General features: G+C 33.3%; 1 protein-coding gene across 11 annotated transcripts in view; it reads left to right on the top strand.

Moving 5' to 3' along the window:
• The window catches only part of BLTP1 (bridge-like lipid transfer protein family member 1), a 198236-nt gene that overhangs the window by 128956 nt on the left and 49007 nt on the right, over window positions 1–20273 (top strand). For all 11 annotated transcript variants that reach the window (XM_047751650.1, XM_047751649.1, XM_047751654.1 and 8 more), the window contains 7 exons: window positions 2843–3087; window positions 7575–7680; window positions 13447–13544; window positions 14227–14412; window positions 15569–15737; window positions 17296–17507; window positions 18603–18801. In XM_047751650.1, the coding sequence (XP_047607606.1) occupies window positions 2843–3087; window positions 7575–7680; window positions 13447–13544; window positions 14227–14412; window positions 15569–15737; window positions 17296–17507; window positions 18603–18801 (1215 nt within the window). The remainder of the gene's footprint in view (window positions 1–2842; window positions 3088–7574; window positions 7681–13446; window positions 13545–14226; window positions 14413–15568; window positions 15738–17295; window positions 17508–18602; window positions 18802–20273) is intronic.

The following is a 20273-nucleotide window of genomic DNA, read 5'->3' as shown; positions in this document are numbered from 1 at the left end:
AGTCTGTTTTGATGCCTGACTTTTCCTTTTTTAAGTTGTCCTGGGTACTTTTGGGTTTTTGCTCCTTTGTATACATTTTATTTATTTATTTATTTACACTGCACCCACGGCATGTGAAAGTTCCCAGGCAAGGAATGGAACCCACCCACAGAAGTGGCCTGAGCTGTTGCAGTGACAGCACCAACCCTTAACCCTCTGCTCCATAAGTGAACTATCTTCATACACATTTTAGAATCAGTTTGCCAAGTTCCCTGAAAAAAACCTTTTTTGATTTTTATAGCAATTTAGTTGAATCTATATATTTACTTAGAGAATTGAAAATATCAATTGATATTGAGAATTGATACAGAATTTAACCTTCTTATTCCTGAATATATCTATTTCTCTGTTTCTTTAGGTCTTTTTCAGTGTTTTGCTACAAAATTTAAAGTTCTTCAACCTAAAGCTTTTGTGTATCTGTGCAGGATATATTTATTTACTTAGGTACCATATTAAACTATTTTTTATTGCTAATAAGATGTGCAAAGAAGATTTTTGTTTCTTCCTTTGGAGTCTTATACCTTTTTACTTATTTTTCTTATCTTATTGCACCTCTACTACAATGTTCAGTAAAAGGGGTATTGTGGGCACCCTTGTCTTATTTACATTTTTTAAGGGAATTAATATTTCACCAGTGAATATGATGTTTGCTGTAGATTTATGCTGGGTTATTTATCAGCTTAAGAAAATTTATTCCTTGTGTGCTAAGAGTTTCTATGAATAATTGTTAAATACTTATTATTGGATACTTTTTTCTGCATTTGTTGAAATTAAAATATTTTTCTCTTTTATTCTATTAACAATTTTAAAAACCACTCATGTACACATATATGTGAGTACATACATACATACATACATGTAAGTATTTATATACATATGTGTATTTATTCCTGCTTCCTCACATTTTAGGTTTTTTTAATTGAGAGGGATTTTTTTTGACATCTAGATCTTTTTGTTAACAGAAACAAAAGAACTTTAAAGTGAGTTTCCATATATAGCAGAGTCAGAAGTGTTGGCCCTTCAAGTATTGGACTAACAATAAGTTAGACTCACCTTGGCCATTTATTCAGGCCATCCATGAAGTACAAGAGTCAACAGAAGCAGCAAAGCAAAAGTCAAAATGGCAGTTTTAGAACTAGGAGGATATAAAGATTTAGAGGCAAAGAAAACGTACTGTCAAATGTTCAGACAAATAACAACCCATAATTCTTCTTGAAATGAAGGAAAGGGACTATAGTAGTAAAATAATGGTTGCACAAGTGATAAGGATGACCTGAAGCCTAGGACTACTTTAGTCTTGTGATTTTATTCGGTGATGTTGGTGATATTAGTAGTGGTAGGTACTGTGGTAGATGGTCCACACTCCTTGCAGCCTGTAAGCCATGGTCTGTGAGTGCCTGGCGGGAATGCTAAGTAAGAGATCAGAGCAGTTGTGACCTTTCTGGCCTTTCACAATTGCACAAGTTGGAGAGCATTTTTCTGTTTATGAATAACTCATTCCAGTATGAATGTTATTGTATAGTGAGTGAATATAGTGAGTGTGACATATAAGAGATAACTTTTAATTAGTATTTTGAAAAAAGAATTATTTCTGATACAATCAAGAATACCAGGAATGTATAATAAAGTATGAGTGTAGGCAAAATAAGCTATTTAAGCTATTTAATGATGTTTGAGTGGAGAGAATTAGTTACATACAGAACAGTGTCAGTATATTTTGTTGGTTAGAAAGGAATATGCGCATATATTTTAGAGAGTATATGTAATGGTCAGTAATAGATCATAATTTTAACAAGGTATCTGCCACTCCTTAAAGCCCTCATAAGGAGTTGGAGAAATGTGACCTGAATAATAGTACAGGTTATCCATTTATAATTGTTTAAACTGCTACATGCCAAATTGTCCATTTAAGAGTTTAGGCTCATCAGTAAACCAAAAAACATACCATATTCTTATTTGAAATATGGTCTTACTCACCTTAATTATTGTTAAGATCAAAGATACGTATGTTTATATAATTTTATACTTGATGAATGTTTTCAGTGAGTATAATTTATTCGATTTGACAATTTCACTGCTTCCTTCCATACTGAATTGGGACCAGGAGGCAAGTTGTCAACTGCTGACTGTTCTCTGTGAATAAAACATTGTGTGAGAGTTCCCTGGTGGCTTAGCAAGTTATGGATCCAGCATGGTCACTGCTGTGGCTCAGGTTTGATCCCTGGCCTGGGAACTTCTGCATGCCACGGGCGCAGCCAAAAAAAAAAAAAATAACCACTCTGCGGATTGGGTTTTGTGTGTGTATGGTTTTGTTTTGTGCACTTAACTAATTTCTCTTATTTTAAGTCTTTTCTAATAAGGGTGATTTCTTTCTTTACATTCTGTGAAATAAAGAGAACATTTGTTGGATATATGTATATATATAACTGATTCACTTTGCTATAAACCTGAAGCTAATAAAACATTGTAAGTCAACTATACCTCACTAAAATTTAAAAAAAAGCTTTTGCAGGCATTTCTCTAGCACCTAACACAATGCTGGGTGCCTACTAGGCTTAATAAATGATATTTGCTGGTTTTATAGTACTGACTGAGTCTTTTTGGTAACCATTTATTTAAAGATAGGAAACATTTTATAAGCCAATTTAAAATATCCTTTTCATATCTTTCAGCATAGGTTTTAGAAAATGCACACATTTGTCATAGACACCATTTATTGAACAAATTAAGGAATGAAATGAGTTGAATGAGTGCCTGAATAACAACAGTCATTTTTCTTATTTCTTATTATTATTTCTTACAGGTGCACAGACCAGGTTTACATTTGAGCTGCCAAATCACAGATTGCGTTTTACCTCAAAAGTTTCTGCCACAGATATGTCAACCATTCCTCCTTCTGCCAGTCTTAACCTTCCCCCTGTGACTATGTCAGGGAAATACATAATGGAAGAGCACGACAGTTATTCAGATCAAGTATGGAGTATAGATGAACTACCTTCTAAACAAGGGTACTATTTACAGGGAAATTATCTACGTTGTGTGGCAGAAGTAAGTTCACTTTTTAATTTTCTTGGTCTTTATAATTTAGGAGTCTTCAAGCTTTTAGTGTATCAAAATATATAGTGATCCAAATTTTTAAGACAAATCATTGAATCATTTATTCCTACAGAATTTTGTACTGAATCTGGTGTGTTTGTGTGTCTTATCTCCTTATAGTTGTGTTTTAGCAGGCTTTTTTCCCTTAAGTCGTCTTTTTTTTTTTTTTTAATCAATTGCTATTTCTCCTTTAGTTGTCTTTGAATTTGTATTGCCTACATTAGGTTTGAGTTCCCATCCATCTCTGCAATATTTTCATGATTCATTTGACTGTTAAAAAGCTAATACTATATGACATTTTTCAATTGCTTCATATACATTGGCTTGTACAGCCCTTAAATCAGTCCTTTGAGGCAGATATAGTCTCATTTTATAAATAAAGAAACTGAGCCTTTAGAGAGGTTACAGGATTCTTCTGGCTACGTATCAACAGTACAAGGGTCAGACAGAGAGAGAAAATAATTACAATCAGATTCACAAACTAATTTCTTTACTAAGGGAAATTGAAAGCCAGCATACCTGATTGCATCTTTTTGTTTGTTTGTTTTATCTCTGTACAACTATCATAAGTTTAAAAAGCATTTGGATGTATTTTTCACTTGATTTGTGGTAAACAGGTCATTTGTTATTATCCAATTTGATATAGTAGAAAATTAAATTTGGAGACATTAAGCAATTTTCTCTAAGTCTCTTAACTATCAAATGAGAGATACCGGGGTCATACACTCTGCTGTCCCTCAGCTTAAGTTGTTAGTGTGTCAGGAACAATAGCAATCTTACCAAAAATCATTTTGCCAATTATTTGATTTAAAAGTTTTATTGCCTAGAATCTGAAGCATCTGTAAGAATGCTCTTTGGCTTCTTTCCAGAAATATTATAGCTACATAGGACATATTTAAGTCTGATTTACCTTCTTTGGATTTCAGAATGTGAAAAACAGGTGTGTACAAAAGAATAGTGTACATGAAGTTTCCTGGTGGCCTAGCAATTCAGGATCCAGCATAGTTATTGCTGTAACTTGAGTTCGATCCCTGGCCTGGAAATTTCTGCATATTGTGGCCACAGCCAAGGAAAAAAAAAAAAGAAAATAGTGTTCAAGATTCTAGCAGTCAAATATTTATTTACTGAAAGATAAATTATAAAGCATATTTCATTTGTGCTTTTCTACTCTGAAAAATAAGTGTTCCAGATTCTAGTTTAGCAATATATATATATATTTTTTTTTTTTTTAGGGCCGCACTCATGGCATATGGAGGTTCCCAGGCTAGGGGTCAAATTAGCCACTGGCCTATACCACAGCCACAGCAATGCCAGATCTGAGCTTTGTCTGTGACCTACACCACAGCTCGCAGCAATGCCAGATCTGTAAGCCACTGAGCGAGGCCTGGGCTCCAACCTGCGCCTTCATGGAATGCTAGTCAGATTCATTTCTGCTGAGCCATGATGGGAACTCCTTAGCAATACTATTATTAATGTTTCATTTGACAGAAAATAAATCTAGTTCAATATATTACATCATTCCTTACTAATATTAGGTATTATAAAGGTACAAAATTTGTAATTGGGATAGAACTATGCCAAATTTACTAAGAATGCAATAAATGACAAACACTAGGAAGTATCTAAAGTTGTTTCTCTTTCAGCGTTTCCCATTTTACTGTTGTCTGAAATAGATGCATGTGAAAATCATCTTTGCCCTTTTGGTACTACTCTATACAAAATAAAAGTTCCCAATGCAACTTAGACTTTATGTGACTTCTCACTTAAGACTGCTACATCTATTTTGCTCTTAATTTTTTAATCAAAATATGAATTCTATCAAAGTGACAAATGTTGAAGCATTTGCCTTACTCATCATTACTGTAAAATTAGGGCCTACTTTTTCTTCTGTTTATTAACTAATTCTTTTTTTATTAAAGTATAATTGACTTATGGTATTATGCCAATTTCTACTGTACAGCATAGTGACCCAGTTATATATACATTCTTTTCGTCATACTATCTTCCATCAAGCTCTATCCCAAGAAACTGGATATCCATTGCTTATCCATTCTAAATGCAATAGTTTGTATCTACTAGTGCCAAACTCCCATCCATTCCACTCCCTCTCTTCTCCCCCTTGGCAATCACAAGTCTGCTCTCTATGTCCCTGAGTCTGTTTCTGTTTTGTAGATAGGTTAATTTGTACTATATTTAAGATTCCACATATAAGTGATATCATAAGGCATTTGTCTTTTTCTTTCTGACTTACTTGACTTAGTATGAGAATTTCTAGTTGCATCCATGTTGCTGCAAATGGCATTATTTTGTTCTTTTTATGGCTGAGTAGTATTCCATTTGTATATATGTATTACATCTTCTTAATTCACTCATCTATAGATGGACATTTAGGTGGTTTCCATGTCTTGGCTATTGTGACTAGTGTTGCTATGAACATAGCGGTGCATTATCTTTTTGTATAGTTTTGTCTGGATATATGCCCAGGAGTGGGATTGCTGGATCATATGGTAGTTCTATGTTTAGTTTTCTGAGGTACCTCCATACTGTTTTCTATAGTGATTGTACCAATTTACATTCCCATCAACTGTGAAGGAGAGTACCCTTTTCTCCATACCCTCTCCAGCATTTGTTATTCATAGATTTATTAATAATGGCCATTCTGACCAGTGTGAGGTGATACCTCATAGTAGTTTTGATTTGTGTTTCTCTAATAATTAGTGACACTGAGCATCTTTTCATGTACCTATTGGATCTCTGTATGTCTTCTTTGGAGAAATGTCTATTTAGCTCTTCTGCCTATTTTTCAGTTGCTCTTTTGTTGTTTGTTGTTGAGTTGTATGAGTTGTTTATATATTTTGGAGATTAGGCCCTTGTCAGTTGCATCATTTTGCAAAGATTTTCTCCCATTAGGTGGGTGGTCTTTTCATTTCTTTTTATGGTTTCCTTTGCTGTGCAAAAGCTTTTGAGTTTAATTAGGTCCTATTGGATTATTTTTGTTTTTATTGTCATTATTCTAGGAGGTAGATCAAACAAGATATTGTTGCGATTTATGTCACAGAGTTTTATAGTATCTGTCCTTATGTTTAGGTCTTTAATCCATTTTGAGTTTATTTTTGTGTATGGTGTTAGAGAATGTTCTAATTTTATTCTTTTACATGTAGCTGTCAAGTTTTCCCAGTACCACTATTGAAGACACTGTCTTTACTCCACTGTATGTTCTTGCCTCCTTTGTCATAGATTAGTTGACCATAGGTGCTTGGGTTTATTTCTTTGCTTTCTATCCTTTCCACAGATGTATATTTGTGTTTTTTTTTTTGTGTCTACCACACTGTTTTGATGACTGTAGCTTTGTAGTATAGTCTGAAGTCAGGGAGCTTAATTCCTCCAGTTCAATATTGCTTTGCCTATTCAGGGTGTTTCCATACAAATTTTAAAATATTTTGTTCTAGTCCTGTGAAAAATGCCATTGGCAATGATAGGGATTGCATTGAATCTGTAGATTTTTGCCTTAGGTAGTATAGTCATTTTGACAATATTGATTCTTTCAGTCTAAGATCATGGTATATCTTTTCATATCTTTGTGTCATATTTGATTTTTTTCATCAGTGTCTTATAGTATTAACTAATTCTTGCCAGAAATTTTAGACTTATGCTAATCCTGTGGCATGTATTATAGTAAACCTAAGTGAATATATCTGATTTGCTAATTCACTCAAATGTAAGCTTCATTGGAGCATAATTTTGTTGTTTTTATTCACAGTTGTATCCTTAGCACCAAATGCAATACACAGAGTACATGGTCAATAAATATTTGAATGATTAAATACATTTACTTTCACTTATACTGGTCCATAGATCTAACACTCCAACAGTAGTCATTAAAAAAATAATTATATAAATTACAGTTTTAAAATTAACAGATTACATAAAGTATAATTTTTATTCATTTTCAAAAGATTTCTCATACCTTATTGGCTACTATTATTAAAAAATGGGGGAATGGCTCATAATAATATCAAGGCAATTGGGGAATCTGAATTTTTTTTTGTCTTTTTTTGCTATTTCTTGGGCCGCTCCTGCGGCATATGGAGGTTCCCAGGCTAGGGGCTGAATCGGAGCTGCAGCCACCGGCCTACGCCACAGCGGGATCCGAGCCACGTCTGCAACCTATACCACTCACGGCAATGCCGGATCGTTAACCCACTGAGCAAGGGCAGGGATCAAACCTGCAACCTCATGGTTCCTAGTCGGATTCGTTAACCACTGCGCCACGATGGGAACTCCTGAATCTGAATCTTTTTAACCCTTATTTAGCATATTAATTTCAAATAGTGTATAGATAATTGTTTTTCTTCAGAATTTGGGATGATTTATGTGAGATGTATTTAAAATTAGTATAATTCGTAGTGTTAATCTAATATTCTGTTTTTGTTTGGCAGGTTGGTTCCTTTGAACATAATCTTACAACTGATCTTCTAAACCATTTGGTGTTTGTACAGAAAGTGTTCATGAAGGAAGTTAACGAAGTAATACAAAAAGTTTCTGGTAAGATGAGCTGGTTCCTTATACTACAAAACATACAGCAAGTTTTTATTCTCATTGGTATACGACAGTGTATCAATGTATGAGTATTTTTTTTAGGTACTTTGAGTAACTCCTTTTCTGGCTGTCTCACCTACAAATTCTTTGGCTTATTACTTTTGTCATGTATAATATATGGACTTATAATTTATAAACTAAACAAAGCTCCATTTGCTTTCCCTTACCCCCCAAAAAGCTTAGTGTTTGTCTGTTAATCAAAATAATCTTACTCATTTGCAACAAAATTTCAACCAATATTAAGATTTTGATTTCAGTATGTGCCAGATAGTGACTGTGTACTGGCTACGTGGTAAATTGTTGATAGCAACCCTTTTTATATTTCTGCTATTCCTCAAGAGTAGATTACGAGTGAGATTCTTAACTCACCATTTTACACTTTAACAGGAAATAGGCATTTTATTTAAAAAATATTTAATTGATTTTTAATTCACAATATAATTCATTAAGAGTAGAGTGGAAAACAAGTTGACTGTGTAACAATTCTTAAGATTGAATATTTCTGTATATGTATAATCATGTTGAAATAATACTTAAGCTTCATATATAAATTGTCATCAGAGGAGATTCCTCCATGTTAATGGGTAAATTAGTTCATTTGTAAATTAATTCATGTAACATATTTATTGAGTAAGTAGGTATTCAATTATCATTGTGATGAATTCTCTGAATGACAGAAGAGGGTTGCTGTGTCTGTGTCAAAGGAGGAATTAACCTAATCGAAGGAATTCGAAAAGGTTCCCAGAGGAAGTCATATTCAAAACCTCTTAAGTGAAGTCTCATTTGGCAAGAAAGGAGTAGAGAAGATTGAGACAGGGCTTATGGACCAGTGTTTGATAAGGCCCTAAAGGATAGAACTATTGGGATAGGGAATTGGATTATGTAGCAACTATGTGAGCAAGAGATTTTCCTGGTTCTCATGGGTTGGTTCTGGTTATATCTGAGGAAGCTAACTAATGATCACATTGAAGAGGCCTGGCAGAGCTATTATATACAAGTTAAGTGTAAAAATCAGGTCAGTTGGTAGTCTTAGAATTTTTCTGGAAATGGTTGAATACAAACCGTTAAGGAAGAGGTGAATATATAGCAGGAGCCCTTTCTGCCCCTGAAGTTGTCTCTAATTGGGGACCGTACAGAAGTTTTAATGGTCCATTTGCCTTGTTAAAATTGCATTAGAACATTGTCTATAATATGAAAGTTAAGAATATTTCAAATTGGTAAATTTTTCTGAGTTTTAGAGTGTATTTTTAAGACTGCTATTGCTGAATATGTTTAATTAAAAACCAAGTAGACTTCCATTAATGAATCTCATATCTCTTTTGGTAAAAAACTGGGGATTATAAAGTCCCTAGTAATAGTCTGGTACTGTAAACTGTCCTTAAAGTGGGTTTGATGAAAGAGAAAGGCTTTTCTTAACCTTTGAATTACATTCTGTTAGAAGTTGGAAGTAAAGTATATCCCTCGGTCTATGAATAATGAACTGAAAAAAGAAAACTGGAAGTTAATGTTCCAACCAGGAAGACTAGCTAATCACCGTGAAGAATACAGCGTGAACCCTGGAGAAATAGCAGAAGTCAAGTTAAAGTCACTTTATCATCCAGCTGGCCCAGGGCCTCATGGAGCCACATAGGTTTCTTTATATTTTCAAAACTAGAGAATAGAACATATTTTGCAGAGGAAATACTTTGAATCCTTGTAGCCAGATTTCTTTGTATTCTAATCTCTGTCTTATTTCCCTACTCTCCCATAATCTTCGTGATAATTTTCCTTATTTATTTCTTAAACTTTTCCCTCATGCTTATCCTTTATGTTAAATTTAGCTTTAGAACATTTTCTGTTGCATAGGTATTCTCATGTTCATCAAGTTTGTTAGGAATATTCTTTTTTGAAGAATCAATTCTTATAATCTTATTGCCCATAGATTTCTTGGGTTTCAGAAGGATGTAGGTAAGCACTTATGTAGTAAAGAGAAGAGATCTATTTTCGAGTAATGTACAGCCATGAATATATAGGGAGATATAAATATAATGAGAATACCTTCTTACAATTGAACCAGGTATATATTTAATTCCCAACAAGGTGAAAACTGTGGAGTTAATGTGACTAGTCATGTCTCTGATATTTCTATAAAAGCACTGTATAATACATTTGTGAGAGGCAGAGCTCTTCTTTTAATTTTTTTTCTGAGTATAAATGATTTTCTGGGTAGTGATAGATAAACAAAATAGGCTTTTAAAAAAAATAGACTTTAGTTTTTAGAGCAGTTTTAGGTTCATGGCAAAATTGAGAGGTAAAGAGATTCCCCAGATAGCCCCGCCTTCAGTCAGGTATAGCACTCCCTCCCCTTATCAGCATCCTCCGTCAGAGTGGCACACTTGTTAACAACTGATGAACCTACATTGACACATCTTTATAATCCAGAGTCCATAGTTTACATTTGGGTTCTCTCTTGGTGTCATACCTTCTGTGGCTATGGACAAATGTATAATGACATGTATCCACCATTGCAGTATCCTACAGAGTAGGTCCACTGCTCTAAAAGTCCTATGTGCTCTGCCTCTTCATCCCTCCCTTGGTTGCTTCCAAGTTTTGGCCATTATGAGTTAAGCTGCTATAAACATCCATATGCAGGTTTCTATGTAGACATAAGTTTTCATCTCCTTTTGGTAACTACCAAGAAGCATGATTGCTGGATCGTATAGCAAAAGTATGTTTAGTTTTGTAGGAAACTGCCAAACTGTCTTCCAAAGTGGCTATACCACTTTCCGTTTCCACCAGAAATCAATGAGAGTTCTTGTTGTTCGACATCCTCCCATAATTTGGTGTTGTCACTGTGCTAAATTTACATTTGATGGGTGTGTAGTGGTATCTTATTGTTGCTTTAATTTGCATTTCCCTAATGACATGATGTGAAGCATCTTTTCATGTGCTTATTTATGATCTGTATATCTTCTTTGGTGAGGTTAAAATCTCTAGCCCATTTTTTAGTCAGGTTGTATATTATTATTGAGTTTGAACTCTTTGTGTTTTTTGGGTAATAGCCCTTTATCAGATTTATCTTTTGGAAACATTTTCTCACAGTAATGGCTTGTCTTCTTATTCTCTTGACACTGTCTTTCTCAGAGCACAAGTTTATTTTAATAAAGTCTATCTTATCAGTTCTTTCATGGATCATGCATTTGGTGTTGCATCTAAATAGTCATTGTTATACCAAAAATCATTTAGGTTTTCTACTATGTTGTATGATTTTTCTGGTTTTAGGGGTTTTTGGTTTTTATTTTTTTTTTTTGAATAGCTGATTTCTTTTTTTCTGACATAATTTTTATGTAAAGAAAAAGATGACCTAGTGAGTCATATCCAAGACACGTAAGTTGGCAACATGCCTGACTTCATTGAGCTTCATTGAAGCTTGTGAAGGGGTACAGAATAGCACCCCCAAATACACCTTTTAGTGTTGTGTTTTAAATTTGGCCTTGTGATCTGTTATGAGTTAATTTTTGTGAGAAATTTAAGGGCTATATCTAGATTTATTTTTTTCCATGTGGATGTTCAGGTATTCCAGCACCATATGTTGAAAAGACTATATCTTTGTTCTGTTGTATTGCCTTTTGCTCCTTTGTCAAAGACCACTTGACTATACTTATGTGAGTCTGTTTTGGGGCTCTTACTTCTGTTCAGTTGATCTTCTTGTGTTATGGTATTTCACTAATACCACACTGTCTTGACTACTGTAACTTGTATTCAGGTAGTTTCAGTCTTCTGGTTTTGTTCTTCTGCCTCAATATTTTATTTTATTTTTTGTCTTTAGTCTTTTTAGAGCTGCACCCATGCATGTGGAGGTTCCGAGGCTAGGGGTCTAATTGGAGCTATAGCTGCCAGCTTTCGCCAGAGCCACAGCAACACCAGATCCGAGCCATGTCTGCGACCTACACCACAGCTCATGGCAACACCGAATCCTTAACCCCTGAGCGAGGCCAGGGATCAAACCCGCAACCTCATGGTTCCTAATCAGATTCGTTTCCACTGCACCATGACTGTGTTTTATTGGCTATTTTGGCTCTTCATGTATACCTTAGAATGAGTTTGTTGATAGCCACAAAATAATTTGCTAGAATTTTGATTGGGATTGTAGTGAATCTATAGACTAAGCTGGAAAAAACTGACATTTATCTTAGCAGAATTTTGTGGTTTTTCTCCTGTAGATCTTGTTACCATATTGGTAATTTATACTTAAATATTTCATTTTTTGTGGTGTTAATGTAGATGGTGTTGTATTTTTAATTTCACATTCCACTATTGCCAGTACATAGGAAAGTGATTGACTTTTGTATATTATTAACTTTGTATTATGCAACCTTGCTATAAGCACTTACTAGTTCTAGGAGCAGGTGATCAAGGTCATTTGTGAACAAAAGCAGTTTATTTCTTCCTTCCCAAGCTATATATCTTTTATTTCCTTTTCTTGCCTTATTGCATTAACTAGGACTTTTTGTATGATGTTGAAAAGAAGTAGTAAGAGGGGACATCCTTGCTTTGCACCTTATCTTAGTGGGAAAACCAAGCTTGTCACCCTTAAGCATGATAATGGCTGTAGGTTTTTATAGATAGTTGCTCTCAAATTTAGAAAGTTCTGTGTTCCTAGTTTACAGAGTCTTTATTACCAAGAGGTGTGGGATTTTGTCAGATGCTTTTTCTTCATCTTTTAATATGATCATATCATTTTTCTTCTTTAGCTTTTCGATGTGATGGATTATATTAATTGAATACCTCCTAGGAAAAAAGTCGCATCCTACCTATATTTGCTCTCTGGTATTATACAAGCTCAATATTTATAGGAAAAGATGAATCATTTTAAGATAAAATATTTGAAGGATAAGCATGCAGAAAAGTTCTTACAATAAATTAGAAGTTTTTTATTTATTTATTTATTTTCTGTAGTCTTTTACGGGCAAATGGAAGTTCCCAGGCTAGGGGTTGAATCAGAGCTGTAGCTGCTGGCGTATGCCATAGCCACAGCAACATGGGATCCGAGCTGCGTCTGCAACCTACACCACAGCTCACAGAAATGCCCATCCTTAACCCACCGAGGCCAGGGTTCAAACCTGCGTCCTTATGGATGCTAGTCAGGTTCATTACCACTTGAGGCACAATGGGAACTCCTAGAAGTTGTATTTTAAAATAATAGAATATTGTTTCCTGAATGCTCCATGGCCTGGGCAACAAATAGTTTATTAGTAGGAACTTTATCCCCAGGGCCCTCTGCCCCGCCTTTTTTTTTTTTTTTTTTTGATGTATAGGCCAAACCTTTATTGTCACTCTCTTTATTACTAAAATATATATAACCTTATTTTTTACTTCTCCGCTTTTATTTTTTCTTTTCATTCTTTTTTGTTTATAGTGCATGAGAATATAAATGACAAATGTCGTATTTTTAATTGAAGAGATTATTGCATTGTAATTTTTTCCCTCAAATATATTTTCTGAGATGTATAATCATGTTTGGTTTAAATATATGTATAATGTTCTGTCTTAATCCTTATAAAATGTTCTTAACACACATACATCTGTCTCAGTGAAATGTGATATGGCTGAAGTTCCCTATTACAGATTGAGTTAATGATTGGAAAAAGTTTTTTTTTTTTAAACATGCGAAGTAGTTATTTTCTTTTTAAAGAAATTGCCTCAAGCCTTCAATTATTTAACGTCCTTCAGGTGGGGAGCAGCCTATTCCTCTTTGGAATGAACATGATGGAACAGCAGATGGAGACAAGCCTAAAATTCTACTCTATTCATTGAACTTGCAGTTTAAGGTAATATAAATAATAATAAAATAATGATTCTTTAAGAAGTGTTTTTCTACTTAATGTATGCTTATACAAAATTCATATGATAACATGAATATGCCAAATAGAAGTATAGCCCTACCCACTCAGAGAAGAAGCTGTAATGATTGAATGTCCTTTAGGATATTTTCCTATTTGTATTTTTATATGTGAGTAATTTATGCATATTTAAAAACAATACTTTTTCATGTCAGAACATTTAGGTCCACTTTTGTAACAATTTAACTGCTTCCTTCTGGTGAACATTTTGATTTTTTCTAATTATTGCTGTTATAAATTACTCTTTAAGAAATATTTTGTACACTTGTCCAATTAAAATAATACCTTAATATAAACGTTGTTATTTCTAATATTTATATTTGTGTTCTTAAAAACCATTCTTACCAAATAGTTAATTGTAATTAATGTATTTAATCCAGGAATAGTCTGTGTTTTATATACAAAATACTGAAATGAAATTTAATAGCTGAAAAAGTTCCCACTGACAGGAGAAATTAAAGGATCTTGCTAGTTTTATCAGTTCATTAGACATCCTATATCTGTTTTAAAACATGATATTTTATATATCATATATTGAAAGATTTCATTTGATTAGGTGTACATTGTTGATTTGATTTTTTTTTTTTCCTCCAAACATATAATCTGCTAGGGTATTCAAGTAACGGCCACAACTCCTTCAATGAGAGCTGTGAGATTTGAGACTGGATTGATTGAATTGGAACTTTCAAACCGACTTCAAACCAAAGCTTCACCAGGAAGTAGCAGCTATCTAAAACTGTTTGGTAAATGCCAAGTGGATTTAAATCTGGCATTAGGACAAATTGTTAAACATCAGGTAAGTGCTGAGAATGTTAATATTAAAACTGTGGCCTTTGAACTTTGCATATTAGTTTGAACTTCTTTTAGTATTACTATACTTTTAATTTTTTTATTTTTTGGCCATGCTGGCAACATGTGGAAGTTCCTGGACCAGGGATCGAATTTGAGCCACAGCTGTGACCTATGCTGCAGTTGTGGCAGTCCAGGATCCTTAACCCACTGTGGTAGGCTGGAGATCAAACCCGCCCCACAGCAAAGACAACACTGGATCCTTAACCTGCTGTGCCATAGCAGGAACCCCAATTTAAAAAGTATTTAAAGTTTCTAAGAATTTCTAATGAAAAATCACTTAAGAAGGCTATAATTTTACCTGGCATTTCATAGAGTATTTTCGTGGTAGTATATTGTTCAGTGCAAATGCAATCACATGAAGCTTAATCTAGTATCTTCATGAACATTTGTTCACTAGCATTTATTAGCATTAGCAGTCCTTAAAATGTTACTAGGTTTCCTAGCTGTCCTCTATGATAAGGCAAACTTTGCATGCCATAATGTTTAAACATGTAAAGTTAAAAAAAAATTATATATATATATATATATATATATATAGCAATACATCAGATTTTGTTTTATAAAAATTAACTTCCATAGCTCATCAAGGAATTTTTTGTTGTTTTTATTTGGCCAAAAATTATTATGTAGATTTTAACTGTTTTTCCTTCTTTAAATAACTGATTAATGGAATACCAGTCACACTTTCAAAACTGAATAGGTATCTTAAAGATTATATGGGGGAATAAATGAACAAAAATTTTATGTCATCTCTAGAAAAACACTAATTTATTCAAATATAAGTACAGTTTGAGAAGAGAGAGGATCTAACTGTCTCGAAACATTTAATACATTGCCATTGAGAATATGGACCTAATCCTAGCTTTTGTATGAATTTTATGATGACTTTGTATTTATCTCTTATATACACGTCCATTTTGTAAATTAACTTCAAGTGTTCTGGTACAGAGTGTCAGGAATATATATGTCATTGACAAATGAAATTAAAAATGTACTATAGTTCTTTTGGCGAACAATACCATTATGGTGTTAAAACTTAATTTTCTAAATTAAAACATTTTCCATTACTTGATTTTACTGAGCTTTTGATTTTATTTTAGGTTTATGAGGAAGCCGGTTCTGATTTTCATCAAGTTGCCTATTTTAAAACTAGAATTGGATTAAGAAATGCCCTGCGAGAAGAAATCAGTGGTTCTTCAGATAGGGAAGCTGTGCTTATTACCTTGAATAGACCAATTGTTTATGCACAGCCTGTGGCCTTTGATAGAGGTAAGATAAAAGTCCAATACTGCCTTGTTTGATTTAGAAATGTTTTGGTAACACTAGGAAAAATCATCTATAGTTTACCAGTGTAAACGCTTGACAGCTATACATCTCTTAAATTTGAAATGTGAGCATGCAAAAAAAAACTTTCTTGCTTATTCCCATCATTTCTTTTAAAATAAATGAAGTAAGTAAACTTTAAAAGTTATTTTACTTTCCAAAATTATTTGCTTTCTACATAAATCTATAGGACTGTCTGATTCAGAATTTTAATTGTAATGCTGTTTTTTTGGTTTGGATAACTATCACACTCATTTGCCTTGGAACTATCTTTATTCATTTAATGTGTAAACATTTCTTGCTTAGTAAATAGAAGTGAAATACAAATACGGAAAACAGTATCTCTGCCCTCAAGGAATCTCGGGTGGGAGAGAAAGCAAAGTAGACTACAGAGAGGAGGTTTTTATATATGTGTATACACACACACATACACAAAACACACATACACACATATGTATCTATGTTTGATATATCCTTTGTATATACACGCATATACACATATTCTAATATCTGAGGGAGTCTCTAACTTTCCCTGTGCTTCTCAGGGGAGAAACTAATTTTTCAAATTCAACTTGGAGTTAGGAGTTCACCAGGGAGACAGGAAATGAAAGCTCGTCTTACTTACCTCTGTATCCAAAGGCCTAGAACAGTCCCAGGCATGTAGTCAAGAAGTAAATAAATATTTTCCAAGTGAGAGAGAACATGAATAAATATATATGAGCACAGAAGTCTTAAGGAAATATAGCTGCAACTTTGATAAAATAATGGGAAATAAGACTGAATGATAGATAGGGTCTAATTAATGTATCTTCAGCAAATAGGAATTGTATTTTAGAAAGAACCATTTATGAAGCCATGAAAGATTTAAGTTGGTGGTGGGTATTGGCTGGAGATAAATTTAGTTTCTTAGAAAATGGCCTTTTGGCAGTATTATGGATAACATTTTATTTTGTTAAATCCAGAGCACATTTTTTTCATTTCTCTTCTTACTAGCCTCTGATCAGCTTTCAGCAACTCCTTAAAGTACTTTCTACTCTTTGTGTCCATGTCGTAACAGTTGCTTTTCCTTCTATTTCTCTGACCCCTTTATCTTCTCTTCAGGCTCCTCCTTCCGTATACCACAGTAAATTATGGTTTCCCTTAAGATTTCATTCTTGTTACAGACTCAAATGTTTTTGGCTTCTCTTTCTAAATCATGCTTTTTTGTTTGTTTGTTAATCTGTCTCAATGCCTGGCATATAATAGGCATTTTACAAATAATTTCTTGAATGAATGGATGGACCTGGATTTTCTTCTTTTGCCATTTTGCAGTTACTTGCTTTCTGCTTTTTTTCATTTGTCAAGTTGACTGTATCCTCATAGCTCCTTTCTAATTCTAATGCTACAATTTTCTGAGAGTAATTTTTATTAATGAACAGGATTTTACAGCTATAGAGGTTTACTTGCCGTATTGTTTACAGTTTTGATTTTAATTTTCTTTCTGCCCTGTCTTAATTATCAAAAGCTGTGCTGTTTTGGCTGAATTATAAGGCTGCCTATGACAATTGGAATGAACAACGAATGGCTTTGCATAAAGATATTCATATGGCTACAAAGGAAGTGGTAGATATGTTGCCTGGTATCCAGCAAACATCAGCCCAGGCGTTTGGGACTCTTTTCCTCCAGCTCACTGTGAATGATCTGGGAATCTGTCTGCCTATCACAAATACTGCACAGGTATAAAAAATAGAATCATAGACCAACATTAAGAACCAAACATTTTTTACTAACCATTCTTATGTATGTAGAATATAACAATAAAATTTTCAGGTTAACAGTTTATAACGAGTTGAATAAATAGTGAGTAAGATTGAACTTCAGCCATTGTTCATCCGCAGTGTATTAAATATGAATCTCATGAGACTTTTTTCTGAAGCATTCTGATGTGCCTCAGAATAGTAATGAGGTTGACACCCATCTCATACATCTTAATTTTTTACCTTGGAGAATAAGCAGCCTGCTTTTCAGAATTTTTACATTTGTTTTGTAGTTAGCAAAGATATCTTTGCCATTTACTTGTTAATTCAATAGGAACAAAGAATACTTAAGAATACTATTTCATAATGTTTAATAACCTTGTCTAAGAGAAAGGAATTTCAAAATTCTTTTATACTGTAATAATGAATGGTAACAAAACTTATAAGTTATGTATACTGGATAAAGCAAAATTTTCCTCTTTGTAATTTAGGACCAGTTCTCAGAAATACGTATTTGCATGCACATGTGTATGAGAGAAAAGGCTGTGAACCCCTATCTGGCTAAGAAGTTAGAACTATAACAAATACAGAGATCTATGTTTTACTGTTGTCACTTACCTAAAATAACCTGTAACCAGTCGTTGAATGAATTTATCTTTTAAAAGTATTTTGTTTGGCAACACAGTGTTAAGAAAAACTCTGGGTCAGGGATTGATATGTTTGTGCTTCAGGAGAAAAATGATAATATTTCAGTGGCATGGTGGAAAGAGCCCAGGAAGGCCATACACATCAGAGGTGGTTGTCAAAATGAAAATGTTCCCTACAATTAAAACAAAGGCTTGAGATAGAAAAATAGATAATTAGCCTTTTGCAAGTTCAGTTTTTAAAAAATGTGCATGGCAAATGCATTTCATTCTAGCAATTTAGTTTTTTAAGGTAGTCATCATCTTTGTAAGCTGCTTTTTAATGAAGCTTTCTAGGGTTGGCTCTTTCTAGATGTTTGGTCCTATGAATCCTATGAGATTTCCAAGTTTTGAAAGTTGTCACCTTTTGTCATTTCTTCTATATTTTGCAGTCGAATCATACTGGAGACCTTGACACTGGTTCTGCCTTAGTACTGACCATTGAAAGTACTCTCATCACTGCTTGTTCTTCAGAATCTCTAGTTAGTAAAGGGCATTTCAAAAACTTCTGTATTCGTTTTGCTGATGGCTTTGAGACATCTTGGGATGACTGGAAACCAGAAATTCGTGGGGACCTAGTGATGAATGCCTGTGAGTGTCTTTTATTTTTGTATGAGGTTTAGAATTTTTGAAATTAAAAAATAATTCCAGTATCTTTAGTAGTAAAACTAAAGGATGTTTGTAGATAGGAATGTTATTGGACTTTGTGAAATAAAGGCTATTTCTAATTAAAGATATCAAACCATATTTGTGAAAAACTGCAGCTTTCAGTAGTTCTGGTAAGTAAACCAACTAGATACTCTTTTTGATGTTGCAACATCTGAAGTTTTGCTTAATCCCTGGTCTTACCTATAATTGATTAATGAATGACTAGGTAAGATGTATTCGTTCTGTGGGGATCTTGAAAGAAAGTGATAAATGTGCAAAAGCCAATTCATTGTATAGTACAGGATAAACAGGAGCAGGAACTCCAGCCATAAATAATAAATCCACACTCCCAAATATGTAGCATACAGAGTGTAACTTGTGTGAATTCTTCTGATTCCATAATACTCAAGGTTAGGAATAAAGCTGTGTTTATATGCTATTTTTTCGGTTCTAGGTTTTTTATTTTTTAATTTTTCTTTTTTAAAAAAATTTTATATGTTATTTTGAAGGTAAAAGGGTACATTTATTTTAACTGTTTTATTTTAAATATTACAGCAGAGTAGATGAAGCATCATTAACCTCAATAGTGAAGAAAAATTTTATTTGAAGAATTAAACATTATGAACTAAAATTCCTCAGCCAATCTGTAAACCAAAATTAATCCTTAATTCATTTTTCAAAAGGTGGTATACCATTGTTCAACAGTTTTTCTTCCTCTCTACTGGAAGAAAATCTTTCCAGTTCTCGGTTCTTTTTGAGTATTGGGAAAACTTTCCACTTTTTTTATATCAAAAATTAACATTTGGGCATTTAATGTTGGCTAATATTTCAGGTGAAATTCTTGGTTTTGAATACTTTGCCTTTAGGTAATTCACAGGTAAAATACTAGGATTTCTTTAAAAACTTCAGGTTACTAAGAAGAATTGATATCAAAATACTTACGCCTAATACTCAGATGACCAATAATTGCCTTTATCAGAAATCTTTACAAATAATTGTTTTACTGTTATATATATATATGTTTTTAAAGTCACCATAACTGTCTCTTTTTTGCCCCTTTAAAATTTTTTAAATTTATTTTTTATTAAAGTATAGTTGATTTACAATGTGCCAATAACTATCTTTTGTTTGTGTGCTTTTTTCCTTAAATTTAAACATACTGATTTTTATTAAGATGACCTTTTGCCATCATTACAATCATACTGGACAGAATATACTTGGAAGCAAAGGGAGGATAACATTTCATTAACAGTTTAAACAAATGGAAAATGCATAAGAAATATGCCTCTGACTCAAAATCAAAAATACGTATTAAAAAATATAATGCTGTACAGTAGAAAAAAAATCGTATTGGGTAAATAATTAAAAACAAAATTAAATTTAAAAATATATATATAAATAATAACTCAGCACCT

The sequence above is a fragment of the Phacochoerus africanus genome, chromosome 10 (genome assembly GCF_016906955.1).
Source record: "Phacochoerus africanus isolate WHEZ1 chromosome 10, ROS_Pafr_v1, whole genome shotgun sequence".
Lineage (NCBI taxonomy): Eukaryota > Metazoa > Chordata > Mammalia > Artiodactyla > Suidae > Phacochoerus > Phacochoerus africanus.
This window is presented reverse-complemented; position numbering and strand designations above follow the sequence as displayed.